This window comes from Camarhynchus parvulus, chromosome Z (assembly GCF_901933205.1).
Source record: "Camarhynchus parvulus chromosome Z, STF_HiC, whole genome shotgun sequence".
In the NCBI taxonomy this organism is placed as follows: Eukaryota; Metazoa; Chordata; class Aves; order Passeriformes; family Thraupidae; genus Camarhynchus; species Camarhynchus parvulus.
The window spans coordinates 58,728,311-58,747,451 of NC_044601.1; the positions used below are offsets into that span (position 1 = coordinate 58,728,311).

The 19,141-nt window shown below is 36.5% G+C and overlaps 2 protein-coding genes across 5 annotated transcripts in view; both read left to right on the top strand.

Moving 5' to 3' along the window:
• RANBP3L (RAN binding protein 3 like) overlaps positions 1 to 16,325 on the top strand; it is a 31,009-nt gene extending 14,684 nt beyond the window's left edge. For 3 of the 4 annotated variants that reach the window (XM_030969083.1, XM_030969084.1, XM_030969086.1), the window contains exons 9-15: positions 3,365 to 3,476; positions 4,847 to 4,946; positions 6,055 to 6,185; positions 7,209 to 7,329; positions 7,886 to 8,028; positions 9,393 to 9,585; positions 13,841 to 16,325. In XM_030969083.1, the coding sequence (XP_030824943.1) occupies positions 3,365 to 3,476; positions 4,847 to 4,946; positions 6,055 to 6,185; positions 7,209 to 7,329; positions 7,886 to 8,028; positions 9,393 to 9,585; positions 13,841 to 13,884 (844 nt within the window). In that variant the 3' untranslated portion in view covers positions 13,885 to 16,325. The remainder of the gene's footprint in view (positions 1 to 3,364; positions 3,477 to 4,846; positions 4,947 to 6,054; positions 6,186 to 7,208; positions 7,330 to 7,885; positions 8,029 to 9,392; positions 9,586 to 13,840) is intronic. The other variant, XM_030969085.1, reaches the window with a different exon arrangement.
• A 249-nt stretch (positions 16,326 to 16,574) lies between these two features.
• Positions 16,575 to 19,141, top strand: part of NADK2 (NAD kinase 2, mitochondrial) — a 37,838-nt gene continuing 35,271 nt past the window's right edge. The window contains exon 1 of the mRNA XM_030969463.1: positions 16,575 to 16,620. Within this exon, the coding sequence (XP_030825323.1) occupies positions 16,575 to 16,620 (46 nt within the window). The remainder of the gene's footprint in view (positions 16,621 to 19,141) is intronic.

Sequence of the window (19,141 nt, forward strand, 5' to 3'; positions counted from 1 at the left end):
TGCAAAAGTGGGCTATTACCTCTCTCTGGGGACTGACTCATGAGAACTCTACATCTGTAGTTGTCTTGTGGTATTAATACTGCTTGCTGATGTTGATGATGGTTTTTTACCTGGAAGTTGTGAGCATCAGGAATACACCTGGTATCACTTTTGATGAGAGAATGACTTTTCAAAATTGCTAGGGCCATGGATAATAGACTTCTAATGTTGCCTAATTCCCTCTCCTACCCAAGGAGGGCATAGAATATGTAAATTGCAAAGGAGTCTGTGCCAGGGCTAGATGGACAGCAGATAAAGGTTGTGATGCACAATGCCAAGGTTCTGAGGAGGCAAGGGAGTTTAGATGCACAAAAACTTAGATTCTTAATTCCTATCAACAAAAAGAACCGCTAGAATCATTAGAGGGCAGATGCTTGCTGTGATTTTGGAAGAACTAACCTTTTCCATTATATTTAATGCTGTTGTGGTGCTCTCTGACGACAACATGTAGCCACAGAGCACACTGGGTTTTTAGGAGAATCTGAATGATGGTAATGCATGTAAGAAAAGCTAAATCCACTGCTGTTGGTACTTTAAATTTATTTACCTTCTGTCAGCTGCACAATATCTAGGAAAAGATTGGTGAGTGACTTTCTCTTGTGAAGTAGAGAAATGCAACACAGTGATTGAGTGCCAACAAGTTAACTTAAAGGTACTTGTGGTATTTCTTTCCCTTGTCTTTTTTTTTTTCACAAACACCCTGCTTGGGGTGTTTGTGCCTCATGAATTCTAGAATATCACAATACTAGTTCTATCATAATCATGGTAAATGTTGGTTCCTTTGACAGTTGAAAACTAATTTAAATACTACCAGGTCCCTACTGCTATTCTGAGATTGCAGAAGGATGTAAGTGCCATTCTTCTAATCCATATTAAGTGACTGATGCTGTAAAATACTTAGGTAAAATCTTTCTGGCATCGCTGTTTTCTCATCAATAAGAAACAAATTACTTGATTAAACTCTGTATACATGCTGAACAGTAAGTGAACATTGGAGCCAGACCTCATTGCTAAGGAAACAACTCTTTAGGTTTGCTTTTAATTTCAAGTCAAGGCATAACTGTTGACATTTATTTATAAAATAAAATGCAGAGATTGCTTTGCCTGCAGACATCTTTCTCACTTTTGCTCCTCTTCCATATCTTCATCTATCCATTATATGATTCTGTGGAGAGGTGAGTGAAAATACCTTGTTATCCCTCCACAATTGCTGCAGCTGTCCATGTTCCATGAAACCACTAATTTTCATTTCCAGGGCTGACTATAATAATAAACAGAAAAGGAAAAAATTCCAGTTTGTTGATTCTGATGAAAAGCTTGGAAAGCTTGTGTCATAAGTGACAGAAATACAGCAGTGGGAAAATACAGGCTTGCAGTCACATGAACTCAACTTTGCACAAGGATTTGCTTAGAAAACAGAAAGGGCTTAAGCACTGGAACTGGCAGCTTCTCACCTTTTTGGACACTCTGAGAAGGCCAGTACCTGAATCATTCCCCTCATAATCCCATTTGAGTACTTTATCCATATTTCTCTTCCCATTGTTCCTTCTTAGTGATCATTCCCTGATATCAGTGACTGTGTTTTGTATCCCCGTGACAATGCCATGCCTGGGCCAAGAACACTTTGCATCCCTGACAATGCATCCCTGGCAAGAACACTTTGTTCTTGCCATACAGCAACATAAGGCTACTGAGGTTTTAATAACATTTTAAGGCTGGCACTTCTAGTTAACTTTCTCTTCAAAGAGAACTGATTGCACTGATTAATTTTTCTTACATTTCTGAAAATAATCAAAACCATTTCCCACAATTTTTCTTAGAAATAAGCCTCTAATTCTTGTTTTTTTAGCTCTTTTGGGGTGCTGTCCTTAAGCTGCTATTGGAACAGCCTAGAAGTAGCAGCTGAAATGTCAGTATGGAAATTTGTCACATTCCAGTGAATTTTAGCAAGGGGTGTGTTTAAGGATAAAAAGCTTATTAACACACTTCAGATTTCCTGTTCAGGGCCCAGAACATGTATAGAAGCTTTAAAGGCTGAAAAGACAAGTTTTTTCTGATTTCTCTGTTTTGCTCCTAGCAAATGTGTTGTCTTAGGAACACATCAAGCATGAGAATGCTAAGGAGTATTTTTCTCATTGAAAAAGATTGAGAGAGGTAGTACACGGTAAGCCCTTCATCCTTGAAGAGGTTTTAAGCACACTGTAGTTGTGAACAGAGAAACTGTTTTAGAGGAAATAATCAAAGTTCTGCCAACAAACCCAGCTAATTAACAGGAATATCCTGTACATGACATATGTTATGTTATGTTATGTTAAGCCCTCCCCAGGATGATAAATACTGTGAAACAGAAGTAAGTGGTGCTGAAGAATGCAGTTTGTGACACAGTATCAGGCTGCCTTCCTGCCAAGTCATCCTTCTGGAACAGAAAGTGAAAAGAACTTGCATGATTTTGCCTATGCCAGCAAGACGTGCAGGATTAAGCTCTACAGAAAGCACAAACAATGTACAACCCCATCATAAAAAACCAAAACCAAACAAATCAAAACCAAACCAGCAGCAGGAACAACTTCCACATAAAGGAATTTACAAGGACTTTTCTAGTGACTTTTACAAAAAATGAACCCTGTTAATTTAAAGTGGCTATGTAATTAGCAGGTCCAATCACAATTCTACTTGTATAGAATATTCTTGAATGTAATCTCTAAAATATAGTTGGCCAGTACCAAATGATTCCAAGTTTTGAGTTCTCTTCTCATGTTACGTATATCTCTGGAACAGGTTATTGAAAAATGGAAACACTTTTCTCTCCTGTTTTACTCACACCTCATCTTAAGCAATCTGCCATCAAATCTATACATTTTTTCAGTATTTGTGTGTGTATGTGAATACACTGCCTTCCTGCTCTTCCAAAACATAAGGAGGATGATGAAGGAATGCCTGTAAGGCACCAGGGTGTACATTATTCTGCAGAGTGGTGGAGAACTTGAAAGGATAGCTGTTAATTGTTGGTAGTCCTTTTGGAGGGGCAAATGGAAACTAAAGCAACTCATTAAAATTTCTGGAGTAAGACACTTCCCTGAGGAGAAGTGGCATGCTGTTTTGCTGCTAATTCTTTGGTCTTAAGGAATGGCCTCAATAATCTTAATGAAACTCACTGTGATACTCTGTTCCTTTTGGGAAATTTTCCATAGAGAATATTCTCAAATTATCTTAAAGAATTTATCTGATTACTTAGGTTATTACTCTTTTGTTTTTCTTTAATGTGAATCTTTAAAGTGCTTTAAATAGTTCTAAATCGCATTCTTATGTTATTTTGTCCCCACAGGGGACAAGAAAGAAGCGTACAAAACAGCAGCAATTCAGATTTTGTGTTTGGGGAAAACATGGTTGAAAGAGTTTTGGTTGGACCTGCACATACTGGCAGACTTTTTATCAAGGTCAGTGTACTTAAGAGTACAATTACTTTTTCAGATATTGGTTCTTTTTAGGTCCTCCTTCTTGTAAAGATGTGAGTAAATATGGTTCCAATGTCTCTTGAGGAGAAAATATCTAAGGATGTGCTGCTGGAGGGGTAGGCATTCCTATCTTTACCATCCTAGATAGATTCTTTAATTACTAACGCTTACCAATACACATCTGTTTTTTTACTTGAAAAAGAGTTTTTTATCTCTTCCATGTAAAGTGGAACACCCACAACGTAAGATAAAACAATGTGGTTTCTACTGCTCTAATAACTTCCATTGTAACTGTAAAGAGTTTGGATACCTGAAGGGAAGCCTAAAAGAAAGCTGAAGAGAGACTGTTTACAGGAGTGACAGGACAAGGGGAAAGGGCTTCAAACTGAAGGACAGTAGGTTTGGGTTCGCTATTAGGAAGAAATTCTTATCTTTGAGAGGGGTGAGACCACTGTAAAGCATTTGCCTAGAAATGCTGTGGATGCCCCATTCCTGGAGGTCATCCAGCATGACCACCCAAGGCCGAGCTGGATGGGGCTCTGAGCAACCTGGTCTAATTAAAGGTGTTCCTTCCCATGGCAGAGAAGCTGGAACCAGATACTCTTTAAGGTCCCTTTCAACCTAAACCATCCTGTGATTCTGTGATAAATAAGTATGAGGGAAAAAGTGGACACCTGAGAGAGTGTCCATGTTAAAGCATATTGTGCATGCTTGTGAGGCAGCTTATGCCCTGAAGGACTCTAGGACAAAAAAGTGGTTCCTAAGCTGAGGACCGCACCATTGAACACAGATTTGAAATTCAGTTTTCAATTGAAATAGGATGAAAACTGTATGCTTATCTGCCAGTTAAAAAGCTTGGCAACCATAGGTTTGGGGTATGTCTTCTGGCCAAGATTTGTTTATAAGGTAGGAGTTGAGACACTGAGCATTGTCAGGAGCCACAAGCATTTATTTAGACATGACTAAGAAAATTTATCTGCAAAACTGACGGCGATAGAAATTTTTAAGTCCTCTGAAGTTCAGTTTGTGGTGTCTGAGTGTTTTAAACTACTCTTCTGGGAACTTATGGGCTTGAACCAGTACCTTAACACCTAAATTCTTCAGTGGATTTAAATACTAGTCCAGGAACCACACGAAGCAGTCATTCTTCTCGGAGGAAGAAAGATGTACTGATTCTATGATAGTAATACTACTTCCTCTAGAGACTGAAATTGTATCTAGTTTTACTCTGAAGCTATTAAAATTGCTTATCTTCAGCCTAGCATGCTATCATTATTCAGTGTTCTATTTGATATAAATTAACATAGCCCTTTCTTAAAATAGGAATTCTTATTTCCCCTGTGTTTTTCTAGAGTCCTGAGAAGCATCCGAAGCTGTGCACAGAAGCTGATTTACACAAAGGAGAAATAACATCCATGTCCACAGGATCTTCTCATGTCAGGACACAAACAAGTAAGCATACTCAGCAAACAAGCAAAGTCAGCTTTATTATTATATCTCACTGTATTTTAGAGGATGTCAAATAAGTGGTGGTCAATAATTTTCATCTATTCTCAAGATATCCAGTCATGAGTATGCTTAGAGTATGTGCCAAAATCTATATTCAGAAAGCAGGCAGAGTTTGTTTTATGACATGTGAACTGGACTGGCTTCAGAAAGCATGATCTGAATTACACAAGAAAATATTACAGAATATTATTATTTAGTACAGATTATTATTTATTGTTTGAAGAAAAATGCAGCAACCTTTATGAATGCCTTGTGGACACTGTTGAATTAAAATTTTAGGCTGTCTGCTGCTTGCATTTTTCAAATTCTCATATCAATTACTTCGTTATTTTGGATCATAATTGTGGGACTGAAAGTTCTACACAGACTTCAGAGTTTGTTTGTGACTCTGGTGTGAGATTTTCTACTAAGCAAGCCATGTAAACTTAGGCTGTGAGGGAGTCCCCAACAGGCCCCTGTTGTGACAATTCTTGATAAATTCTGCACTCCTCTTTACTAACAGATGTATTAGATCCTATGATTTGTGTAAGCATTCTTATAAGTAAAAAATTCTAAATATAAAGCCCTCAGAACATGTGTATAGATTATGCAAAGATACAGAGCTTTGAAACAATGTTGTTCCTTTCAAATATTATATCTCTGTTCCTGTTAAATATTCATGATATACATATTATTATTCTGAATTTTGGGATATGTATACTCAGCATAACAATAGATCAGTTAGATGAGTTTAATTTGGAAAATCAGCTTCTAAATATTTAGGCCTTGTTTCTGATTGTTCCTGTTTGTCCCGTGTGACAAACCTCTGCAACTATAAACAGCCCTGTTCAATTCTGTATGAGCCTTTTTAGTGAGGTATTTTGTATTCCTGCCTTTTCCTCTAATGTTTGTTTCTTTGGCCAAAAACTTATTAATAACACAAAATAATGTCGGATACCACAGGTATTACTGAGGTCACATCCTGTGTGACCTGTAGTTTTGTTATCCTAAAAATATTCCCAAAATATTCCTTGTACAGAAAGAATTTCTTCTTTTTTTTTTTTTTCTACAGAAAGACCTTTGTTGAGGAATGCAACACTAATTGAATCAGCAGCTGCTTGTGTTTCCAAGCCAGTGGAGAAAATCCTGTTAGATAAAGTTGAAGTTATAACTGGAGAAGAAGCAGAACAAAATGTATTGCAGGTGTGTATTTCATAAAATCTTGATGGTGAGTCGTTTAGTTGTTGAAAAAAACATCTAGATCAGTTGCAGATGCAGCAATCTGAAAATAACTTCAATTTATATTTTAAATTTTTGCCTTTTTTTAAGCTGTGCCTCAGCTAACCCATTTTTCTGTAAGTTGGTATGTTCTTTTTCATACTATATTTGTTCATTTTGTAGTCTCTTTTACTAAGTGCCTATTTCAGTGGTATTTTATAAGCATCTACATAGTATACTAGCTGTAACCACAACCTTAGAACTGGAAGTGATTTGAGTAAAGATGGGGTTTATGAAAAAAAAAATTTGGGCAAAAAAAGCAATGTGTTGCAAAAGTAATTTGTTTTATAGTTCAGCTAAAAGAGCAATTATCTTTCCCATCTGGCTGAGCATATCTTGTTATTTTTTGTCTTCAAAATATTATTTTCTCAGAAAATAGCAATTATTATTTAAAAAATCTTAACATTATTTTATTTTTTATTAATTTTTCTGTCTTAGGAGAACATGAAAGTTTTACTATATTTGGAGTAGTACTGGTATCCTGTTGCATAACATTTGTGAATAGTGAGGAAGTAAGGTTGTACAACTTTTGCAACAAATTTAGCTATGCTGGTGGATATCACAGACTGCTGCTACCTTAAAAACACAGCAGCAGCAAAACTGAAGGGCCTCAGCAACTTTCTCAACAGACAAAGAGTTAATGAAGATGAAATAATTGAAAAAGTAAACTGGGACTCATGCTGAATGTTTTCTATGATGAGAAAAGAGTTCACAGATCTAAGAGCCCTTTCATTTTAAGTAATAAAGGTCTACATATATACATATATACATATATATCTATGTATAGATATATCTATGTACCTTTCTGCAAATGCCATGTAATACATGGATGTATTAGAAGCCATATAAAAAGTTTTACAACCATAAAGCTGTAAAAGTAAAGTTGTTATTTTAGAGCCAATAAAACTAGCATTAGCTGGCAGTTTTCATTATGTATTTCTCTTTCAGATTAACTGCAAGCTCTTTGTATTTAATAAGCTTTCTTTAAGCTGGACTGAAAGAGGCAGAGGATCCCTGAGGCTTAATGACACTTCTAGCAATAAGCATGGAATGTTACAGTCAAGGCTAAGTACGAGTTAAAGAAATATCCCATACAGAAAACAACAAATAACTTGTATTATTGTTGGCCAGAGTTTATTTTAGAACATTTAAATCTGAGAAGATCATTATATTTAAGTCAAGTTGCTGAGAATCTTTTTAACTGATAAAGTTCTGTGTGTTACAGACTGAGGAACTGGACTCACGTATATTGTTAGGTTCTCTGATGTACTTGTCTGTGTATTTCTCTGATGTACTGTGTCTTCAGCCCAGTCACCAGGCTAACAGTTTGCTCTTTGTTGGTTCTGCTTTTTCAGCAGCACTGTTTCAAGACTCTTCTGGAATGTTGTTTTTACTGTGCTGTCACTTTTTTGTACTGTATTGCACAGTTTCAGCAGATTACTTGCTTTGTGTGCCAGACATATTGAAACAAACTAATATATTTGGATATAAGAAAGAATAAAAATCTCACTATATCAGGGTTTTATACCAAAATAAAATGAATAATTTATGAAAATATTAGTTGTATACAAGTGCTGGAGAAAACAGCTGCGGCATATCTTATCATATTAACCTTCTTATTTTAGTTATGCGGAATCAAGGTAGCTTGAGACTGATTCTCAACACCCAACTCTGGGAACAAATGGTTATAAAAAGAGCAAACAGAAAGAGCCTGTGCTTCACTGCAACAGATCAAGAGGACCATTCTGTTCAAGTATTTCTAACTCAGGTGAGTAGGAGACAACAGCTGCACCCAAAACCCCACTTCATGTAGAATTCTGAAGGGTTGCTGAAGGTTGGTTTTAGCAAATGGCTTTCATGCTCTATCAGACTGTGCTCAGCTTAGATGTTACATTACTTTTATTATGGAATGCATTACAATTAAAAAAAACAGGAGTGATGATATGATCTGGCCTTAAGACAGATGTTTCCAGACTCTGGTTCCACCAATGGAATGGATATCATTCCAATAATATGCAGAAATGGCTCTTTTGTAATGAAAGCAATACACTGACAATTTCTTCACAGGTAGTTAAAATTTTGTAAATTACTCTGGTAAAAGGCAGCAGCTTTCTGCCATGGTTCTCAACACAGCACTTGCAATAAATCCAACCAGGGCAAGACTTCCATTTCTCAGTTGAGAAGAATACAGAGTTCCAATATCACCTTGTGTAAGACCCAAGGGTGTCTTGGGAACCCTGATTTTCTCCAGCAAGGGCTAAATTGGAGAAGGAAATGTGCTGGACTTATTTGCAAGATAGATAGCACATATGTCCCAAGCTGGAAAGTGAGAACATCCACATGAGTCTAAGGATGTTTATGGTTTCCCCAGAAGATCTTTCTAGGAAGGATTCAGCTGGCTGGGAAAGACAAATAAATCATCATTTCCAGGAAGTGTCACATATCATACACAAGCAAAGCACCATGCACTGTATATGCAAGCACTGTAAATCTGTCACTTCCTAACAGGGATTGACTTAACTATGGCTGTGCTGGACTGCTGGTCTGCATGTGAGAATTACAAATGTCCTGATTTCCAGGTGTACTGCACTGTTTTCATAGAGCGTGTAGTTTACATTCCGTAAATTTGTCTTGGCACTACTGGGCAGTAAAAATAGACATGTATGAGGAAGTCACAATATATGACAGCTGTATGTGTGTGGCAAGGGTTGCAGGAAGCTGCTTCTGCAGACACTGAGGAGGCTGGTATCCATCCCTACAGTATCCACCTGGCAACTGTGTATTTTAACATGTCAGGGCTTTCCTACTTCTAGAATCAAGCTCAGGAATCATCCAAAATATCAAATACTCCATAAAAACTGATCTGTTCTTCAGAGAAAGTAATTTTTAAGCTTATGTTTCTTGTAACTATAGAGAAAATAATCAACAGCTGCATATAAGGCTCAGACCACACAAAAGAACTTCACATTATTTGTATTTAATATTTGGATGTTAATTATTAAGTGTGGATCTTAAGCTGATTGTTTTGATTAGAAAGGACAAAATACAACTCCTTCAATATTTTTAAATTAATTTTTAAAAATAGAGTTTTTTCTCAGTTGTTTTGCACTGTATACATTTTATGTTGTGCAGGCAAGCTCAAAAGACACGGAACACCTGTATGCAGCAATACATCATCGCCTTGTGGCCTTGCGAAGCTTTGCTGAGCAAAAGCCAGATGCTCATCAAGGAGACACAGAGTCAGAAACAGCTTTTCAGCCATTAAACTGTGATAGTGATGATGAAGATGATGAAGAACTAACTCAAGTGAGCAGCACTGGATCTGGTAAGTGGAGGTTTTGCTGGAAATGTGTAATCCTTTCAGGGTATTTGCTTAAAGTAATGAAAATTGGACCTTTTTTTTTATGTCGACTATAACTTTTATCTGATAAGATACCCCTTTTTCAAGTAGAAGTCAGGTAATTCCTTTTAGTATTTTGATTTATTACTGTTAAAATGTAAGATTTTGCCAGCTAAAGTATCAACACATATTTATAGCCATGGAATACTCTTGACAAAAGCTTCAGGTTTAAGAAATTTTTTTGTTATCAATCATTATCTAAGTGCTTTTTCAGTATATTTCAGTAGAAATTACTAGGGATGTTAGCATACTGATTTTACCTTGAGTAAGTGAAGAATGAGTCCATTCACATCAGTGACTAGCTTGTTACTAAAAGCCTGAAGCACATCATCTTTATGAAGATATTTATTATGTCATGGTTAACTTTATTTAAAACATGTTCCTTGATTGTAACAACTAGCTCAACTAGGAAATCTGCAGGACATTTACACACCAGTTCTGCCAGCTTTCTTCACCATAACAAAAATCTAGGTTTCTCAGAGAGAAAAATGCCACTAAAATAGGATATTAATGCCTTAACACTTATTTTAATGCAACTCACAACAGGGATACAGTCACATTTGCAGACAGTAAGACAGAAATAGCTGTTAGATCTAAAAGCTCTTCTATCTCAGCAAAAGACAAGTCATATTTCTGGAGCAAATTCACTGCTTGTGTCAAACTGCCACAGGGGATACAGGAGCTTCTAATTAGGTGTGATTTTTCAACAGATGGACTACATCAGGCAACTTTGAGTTGTTGCTCACAGGATTTGTTTCCCTCTGCAGCTAGGTAACATACTGTCCTTATATTATAAACATTCATTTCAACAACTATTCATCAAGAATCAAGAAATGAACAGTAACAGCTATAAGTACTGTTCCCCTAAGGAAAAAAAATCCCCTTTATCATAGAATCATAGAATATTCTGAATTGGAATGGACCCTTAAGGATCATTCAGTCCAACTCCTGGCCCTGCACAGCACACCCCAAAAGTCATACCATGTGTCTGAGAGCATTATCCAAATGCTTCTTGAGCTGGATAATGCTGTGACCACTGCCCTGGGGAGCTGTTCCAGCACCCAATCATCCTCTGGGGAAAAATATTTTCCTAATATCCAGCCTAAACCTCCCCTGACACAACTTCAGGCCACTCCCTTGGGTGCTGTCACTGGTCACTACAGAGAGAAGATCAGTTTCTGCTCTTTCTCTTCTCCTCATAAGGAAGCTGAAGACCCCTGTGAGGTGTCCCCTCAGTCTTTTCTTCTCCAGGGACAACAAGCCAAGTGACCCCAGCTGCACCACATACAGCTTCCCGTAATGCCCTTCACCATCTTGTTATCCTCCTGATAGACTGCAATACCAAACAGATATACAAGTTAAATACTTATTTTGATATGCAGAAACTTCTGATACAAATATTCAGATTGCAGCCAGCAAACAGATTCTTAAATGTGTGACGTGTTGTTGTTTCTTGTCCTTTCAGTCTAAGCATCTGTGCCTCATTTATTGCAGTTTGTAACAACAGTTTTAACAATCCTTTTTCAAGCACTTTTTAAATGGCTTCTAGCTCTTCTGCTTATTTTAATCTCTTCTCAGAGCCACAAGGTTTTAATTTGCACCGATTTCAGTTACTGGTATACAAGTCACTCTCCACCTTCAGACATTCAATCTCACTCATGACCGTCCCTGGAGCTTCCTTTTACAAAAATGGAAGAATAATAGGCCTTATGGGTTTTGAACAGGAAGAGGTCAGTTTTAAATATCAGCACAGAAATGTCCATTTAGATACAAGAGAACAGATCCTGGTTTTTTAAGAGCATTAGTTTTAACATCTTAATTTTTATTCTTTCATTTTCATTGAAGGATGTATGTGAATAAGTAATCTCCTTTATATTGATGTAACTCAGTTTCGGAGATTACCTCTCCTTAAGAAAATATAAATGTTAAGAAGCCTAAGTCCTCAGGGACTGTTTCTTTACAAGAGATATGAGAATTCACAAAATATGCCTGCATTTTATGTAATTCCATTCTATTTGTTTTTCTCAACCCCCCCTCACCCCGTGGTTTGCTTTCCTTAATATAGCAATTTCCTTCTTGTTAAAATGAACTCATGCAGTTGCCTAGATGATGTATTTCATGACACTGTAAAAGACATGAAAAATTAGATCTTTATTATCTTCATAGTATCTTTATAATACTTGTCTTTAATGCTTGAGACTGAAGAAGAAAGCAAATATGATATACTTAGTAAATGAATTATGGATGTTGAAGTGATTCTGTATATTTGCAAGACCATTGTAGGCATTTCTTACAGAAAATTCTTAATTTACAGTATGTTAATGCTATATACAGACGATGTATAAGGTAGTAGAGATTTTTGTATGATTTTATGAGTTCAGTATAGACATTTATTCCAATATTTTTTAAAATTCCTAGTTGATTTGCTTTACTTTTCATAAAGTCCATAAAGAGAAATTTGCTGTGCCTGATATTTTTATCAGATCATATTTTACCAGTTACAGCCTAAATATTTTTACCAACAAAATGCTCTCTAAATCTAAGTGGAGAGAAAAAGAACAATTAATCTTTAAATAGATTTTGAGAGTGGATGGGACCAGTAAGTCTTTGGAAAGTATTTATCTTTTCCCTCTGCCTATAAATTGAACTGAGGAAGTGAATTTAGACTAAACAGTAAACTTCTTGGCTGAACAAAGTCAAACAAATAAAGTACATGGGAGGTACAAGGACAGCACTGTCACTAGGCAAAGAAAAGTTTTATGCCTTAGTCCTTATACTCCACCTCACCGATCTGAAATCTTCTCCTAATTTCATCCTGACTGAGGAATCATCTCTTTTGACTGAGGTGTCCTCTCCGTAATTTTATCTTAGAAGCTATTAGAATGAATACAAAGCTCTGGAATCTAGGACTGGGTAAGTCCCAAGAAGTCTCTCCATACCCAGCCATAGACCTTACAAGAAAAATCACAGTATGCAAAGACATAAGACTGTATCCCCTATGGATCCACAAAGAATTGCATGGGTTTTCAAGACTACTGGTATTGAGAGCCCGTAGTCTCCAAACACAATCTCCAGTAGTGTGTTGGTCCGAGAGCCAGACAGTATCATAATATGGAAATGCAAAAGCACGTGCATTTGCAGAACTGAAGAATGTTTTACGGACCTTTTCTGGTCCACTCTACATATACTTCCCATCTCAGTTTCATGGGGACTCTCTCTTATGCTGGAGTTTATCAAGATTTAAAATGTTACAAGAGCTTTCTTTCTGTTTTGCAGTAAAGTACTTTTAAACTTCTTAAAGGAACTGGCCCTTCAGCAACACCACAGATACTCGTGAAAAACTGCTTTGTTTGGCATTTCTTGTCAATTTACTTTAAATTCTTCTCAGTTGTTAAGGATTCCAAACTATAAAGCTAACACATACATACCTGGTAGTGATTAAAACTGAGGAAGAAGGAAAAGTTAAGAATTAACTTCTTTGTTGGAGTTTCTCTATTCTTTTCAGCAGGCACCAGTAATACCTAAAGCAGAGAAAAAAGACACTATGATTGGTTTTAAATGCTCCCGTATCAGGAAAGAGAAGAGAGAAGATCAGTTTTAATATTCTGACAAACACAAGCTTTCCTTTCACTTGTAAAAGATTTTAAACTCTTGTTAAGTATTTAGGGGCGGCCAGATGTTAGTAGCAATTTTTAAGCAGATACTGTGGTAGTGGTATTATGTGTCTGACATTATTAGTCAGTTCTACCTACTTTCTGCAGATGAGTCAAAGTCACAGAGATTATGCACCAAAACCACTTTCTCATAACCAATGAGCTGTTTGAAGGTATGTTGGATTTCTCACAGTTTTCTGAACATCTGTAATGAAGTCTTAAAGCAGTGTACCCTCCATAGAGTGAGATAATTTGCATCCCAGGTACATTGCCCTACTAGACATGAGATTCCTTAGTGCTTTTTGTGCTTGTCTTTATTGACTTGGAGGGTCATAGGCTTCATTCATGATTCACATGCTCAAATATTTGTGAATAATCCTCTGTTATCTAGTTACCTATTTACCTAAACCAGGAACTGATCATATCCAAACTTTAACCTACTGCTTTGGTATTATGAAATGCTGGATTGTTTCAAAACATGAATATGCTCAAATAAGTGAGATTTTTGTCAATAAATTGTTTTCCAGATCATTTTAGATGGAACCGCAGGCGGTCTGTTGTCTGCTCATGATATCTGCAAGAAGTTACAACAGCTCAGCTGGGAACTCATCTTCCCAAAATGTCTAAGCTGACTCATCAGCCCCTGGAGGGAGGAAATCAGATGCATATTACTTTATTACTTTTAAGTAGAGATTAATTTTAGAGACAGCTTAAGTTTAATTCATTGAGAAAGAACTTCAGATGCACTACTGAGGATTCCAGGCAGCCTGAGCTGTAAATAACACCATGGCTTCCAATAGTCAAGAATTGTTGCAAAGTCTTTCAATTTTAGAATTAAATATATTTAGATACATTATTAGAGTGAGGAATTTTATAGGGAATAAGTACTTGTTCATCATATTGATGGATAATACCACATAAGCATGAACTAATAATATATGTGAACAGATATTTCTTACTTTTAATCTATTATTTAAAAGATACATTTGGAAAGCTTTAAATTTTGCTTCACTGAAAACATTTATTTAAAATTGTGTGGTAACATTCAGCATCCTGTTTGTAAGTACATGCAAGCAAAACCTGGGGTGGCAGTTTAGCATGACCAAGGCCTGTAGAAACTAGCCCCTATACAATGTTTATTGATAGAAACACCCCCTATACAATGTTTATTTAATGTTTATTTTGAAAATATCTGGAGTGGTATACTTGCTACAGAATTTCGTTTAAGGGAAAAGAACCATGATCTGCATCTTTCAGCTGTATGCGCAAAAAGAATTCACCATGAAGAAGTAAAAGCCTGTTCTAAGGGCTATATCAGCTTTAAAATTTAAAGTGTGTCTGCTTGCTCATGAACACCTTTCCAGCTGAACAAAACAAACACCCGCACTTGTGTATATTAATTGTCCATTTGATATACACAAATAAATGCATGCACAAACAGGAAATCTACATTAAATGTGTGAGATTATCTGAGATTATTTCTGCCTTAGCTGTTGCTATTCCTAACAGCATCATTCATAAGTATGTTACAGATTCTCATGTGCACAATAATCCCAACAGTGGCCAAGACACAGTTGCTCTGTAGAAGTCATGCCACAAATTAATGCCTTCTACCTAAACATTTTTGTGAGAAAAAAACTCCAATTCACCTGTGAATCAAGACTTGCAGGGTCATTCATAAGCCCATGCAAAGTAAGACACACTACTTATGTTCCATATTTTCATTCTGTCAAAATTAGAATTTGTCTGCAATCTCTCCACTGCTACTTCCCTGATGTGCGGCACATTGGTTGTCATCCTCAGAGCTGAAACAATGTTCTGAAATATCTCAAGTCCTTTTAATTAAGGAAATTGTAATGATTTCTCAATCTAAAAAGCTGCAACACATCTGATCAGTCAAGTTACAATTTAGTTTTCCCATTTGAACATGGTATGAAGTTGGAATAATACTACTTTCTTCCTGAATTCTCATTGCACTGCCAAGATTAGTATCCAGATGAAGCTGAAATAGTTGTCTGGATTACACTGAAGTAATGGCCTACCAAAATTAGCACTTGTCTGACATTGATTTAGCATTTGGATGACAGTAAATTTAAGTGGAACTTGATTTCTGCCTTCAGGAAAAAGGAACTGCTTCCCAACAGAGCATCTGTGTCAAACAGTGAAGCATGGGGATTCTCTTTGATTCCAGTCTGCCAGTAACAAAAATATTGTTTCCATAATGAGCTGTACATAGTGTCCTTTGTTATCAGCCTCTCTCCTGACCACAACAATATTTACATCACTGGCCTTCATATTTCATTGCTGCAACTCATCCTCAGGGACAAAGCTCCATGTTATAAAAACTCAGGCAGTTGTAAAACACAGCAGCCCTATGTATTTAGCAACAGGTCATGGTGATATGTTTGCCCTGGAGTTCAGCTGGCTATGCACTGAATGCAGAGTTTGATTTCAAAGTCTGTCCTGATAATCAAAGCTTTCTGTGGAACAGGATTTAAGCACCTTAGTGACATGATACCCCTCTAAATTCTACTACAGCTGTAAAATCCTTGGTAAATAAGGGAGGTTTCCAGGGCAGGGACAACAGAACTTTTTCAGACACAGGACTTAAACTTTGTAATTTGCTCCCACAGCATACAGAACAAGGTTTATAAATAAAAGCTGTTTTGATCTGCCTCTTCCCAAGATCCTTACATGTATACACAATATACATATAAACACATACACTCATGTACACAGACACTCAAACATGAAGCTTCATCTCCCAAAACCTGAGAAGGAGAAGAGATGTTTATTTTAAAGACATTGGATACTTTGGTAATAGAGGAAAAAATTTTTGCTCTTAAAAATGTAATTATGTGTTCTCTTTAGTCTCATGGCACTAAAGTTCACTGTTCCTCAAGCCTGAAGGCACACCATTATGTAATGTATTAAATTGGTTTTTAAAATGTAGTTTGTCATTTTATGACACCTGGAGAGCAATTTCTGCACCTCAACAATAAACAATTTCCTTACCACTTAAATTTCTGTGTAACTAGGAGTCTTATTTTGCGTTCCAGTTAGAGCTTCCATTAGTTAAGAGTTCCATGCTGCAGAATCTCAAGCCTGCTTTCCTAAGGAAACAATGTGCAAGTGGTTATGCATGCCATCCACCTATCTGTCAGACCCAAACGGAGTCCACTGTTCAGTTTCAAAGAATTGCACAGGTGTTAGAATGCTCTAAGACAATTTAAATTCTTCATGAAAATTGGCAGTTGCTGAATGACAGAAATCAGAGAAAAGCATCCTTTGAGGAAAAATTTTCAAGGTAAGATTGGTATTTTCTGTGGTGCTGGTGGGCCTAAGTGGTGTTTTTCTGCTTCTGTACAAGCTGCACTTTCTGGGAGGGAGGAGAAACAGAGCATGGAAGGATGGGTCCCCGTGACCTGAAGAGAGGTGTAGAGACATGACTCAGTATGAAACCCGTATGAGCCTATGTGAAACTAGACATGATTTTTTTTTTCCAGATAAAAAATCTATTTATGAGAAACCCCAGTGACTAATTTATAAACATAAGGGATGTAGAGGTGGAAGATCTTATATATTCATATAGTAGTAATTTTCCCAAGGAGGGAAAACTAACAGCTTGTAATAATATATTCTACTAAGATTAGGAATTTCTAGCAGAATCCACGTGGATGGGACAAACTGAATGTCCTACTTTACATTCTGGAGGTATTTATATTTCTTCATAAATCTTGTCCCTCAGGTTTTTATATCATGCTCTCTGAAATATTTTTGGCAGACTGTATGAAGTTAAGAGTTAGGTAATATCTCTATTGAATAAATAAATACAGGAAAAACTTCTAGCACATCTGCTTTCACTGCCAGTGACAGTCAGTGTGACATGGACAGGGAGGGAAAGCGCATCTTCATTTCCCTTAGATGGATTTTAGAGGCCTTACCACGGGGCCATGCTGGCAGGAAAACTTAGAAAAAGCATGCATGGCCCATTCTACAGCAGTTCTCTGTCTAAAAACTGGACTTCAGAACAGTTTGTGTTTCACAAACACTGAAGTTATTAATACCAAATAATGTGTCTGCAGCTATTTGAGCATATTCAAATTGCTTCTGAAATGTTGAAGTCAATTGTATTAGACCACTTGATGGACGGTGTAGTTTGCTTTGCATAAGCAAAGAGTGGGAAGAAAAGTAGAAAAGTAAATCTCTGATAATTAAAATATGTTCTAATGGAAGTGTGGACAAGAAAGCTTGCTCTTCTCATTGGTTTTGTGTAAAAAAAAATCAGTAATTTGCATTGAAGAATAGCTACACTTACTATGCTTTTCCTTAAGCTTCTTCCTTGATTTTGTAATTTGGAATTTCTGAAACGAATTACATGACTAAATTACATGACTCAACTATGCAATCAGTGATGAGGGTACACATGTTGCAAGCAAAGTGCAAGCACACGGAGAGGATCTGGGATCAGAAATTCTATCAGACTACACTTGCTAATATGTTCATCTACAAGCCTTGTAGGACTCATATGTGTTGCATGAGTGATGCTCTCTAAGCGTTACTCTGGAGTTTTCTTCTGGATTATCAGAATTAACAGCTGCAGTCAGCTGGTCTCAAAATCTGAGGACTTGGATTTATGACATGTTGCAGTGATAAGTGTGTTTACCTCGTCCCCTGTGCATGCACCTAACACTGACAGCATCACCATTTTAAACACAAACAAACCACAATCCTTTTCTGTTACCAGTAGCACTGAGGGTCACATAGAGTAAGTCTAGACAATACAAATAATTGGATAAGTTAATTATATACTGGTTATTAAAGAAACTATCACAAGAAGGCATTAGTCAAAGACTTCAAGAAAGAGTAGAAATGAATAGTTGTCCCAGATTGTAACTGCACTACAACCAACATATACATTCTTTTGGCTGGAAATAAGCTACATATGGAGATTATCTTATATAAAACAGCTGGCACAGTTGTGCATTGCCAGTTTTACAGCTAGTGAAATAGTTTAGGGAATAATTTATTGTTTATGTAGGAATTTTTCCAGTTACTTTGTTACACAGAATATTTTGTGTATTGCATAGGTATTTTTTAAAGTTCACAATATAACTTCAACCATATAGAGCTAAGGATGCCTGGTTTTCTATGAATTTGTGTCTTGAAATTTACATCATGTATTATTATAACTCCTTGGTGTCTAAAATGGGCATTTCTCTGAAGCATTTTTTTAACTTCAGGCAGTATTGAGGCATCTGTTTCCATGAAGAATTTTTAAGTACTGTATGCCCAAACCAAAGTTGGTTTTGGTCAGCAAGGGGTTCAAAAAGTTGTTACAGCAGAAATTCACTCCTAGTCCATATTTGTGTTCTACAAGGATACCAGGTTTTAATCCCTATATTTATTTGTTTAATTTTGCATGAATTAATCTGTACCCTAATCTACTGGGTATATTGTTTTAAAGTAATTGAAAATGGAGCATGAAGAGACATGTCATATGTCACAAACTGAATATATCTCAAAATTGGTAAAGGGTCATTTGACAATATTTGTGTCTTCTTGCTTTATATCAGGTGTATGCTCAATTAAAGGATTGTAGTGAGGGAGGGCTTAGTGTCTAATGAACATTTTGTCAATAGGTCCATTTATAAAGTAAGATGCAAACGGTACGTAATATTCAACAAACTGTATTTCATATGTTATAGAAAGTTTAAATCCTTTTCCTCAAAGACAATGGGGTATCAGACAATCTGTGTACTCTGACAAAGAGCTAGCCTGTCAGAGACTTCTGGGAACTATGGATTAATCACTTCATAGCCCATGCT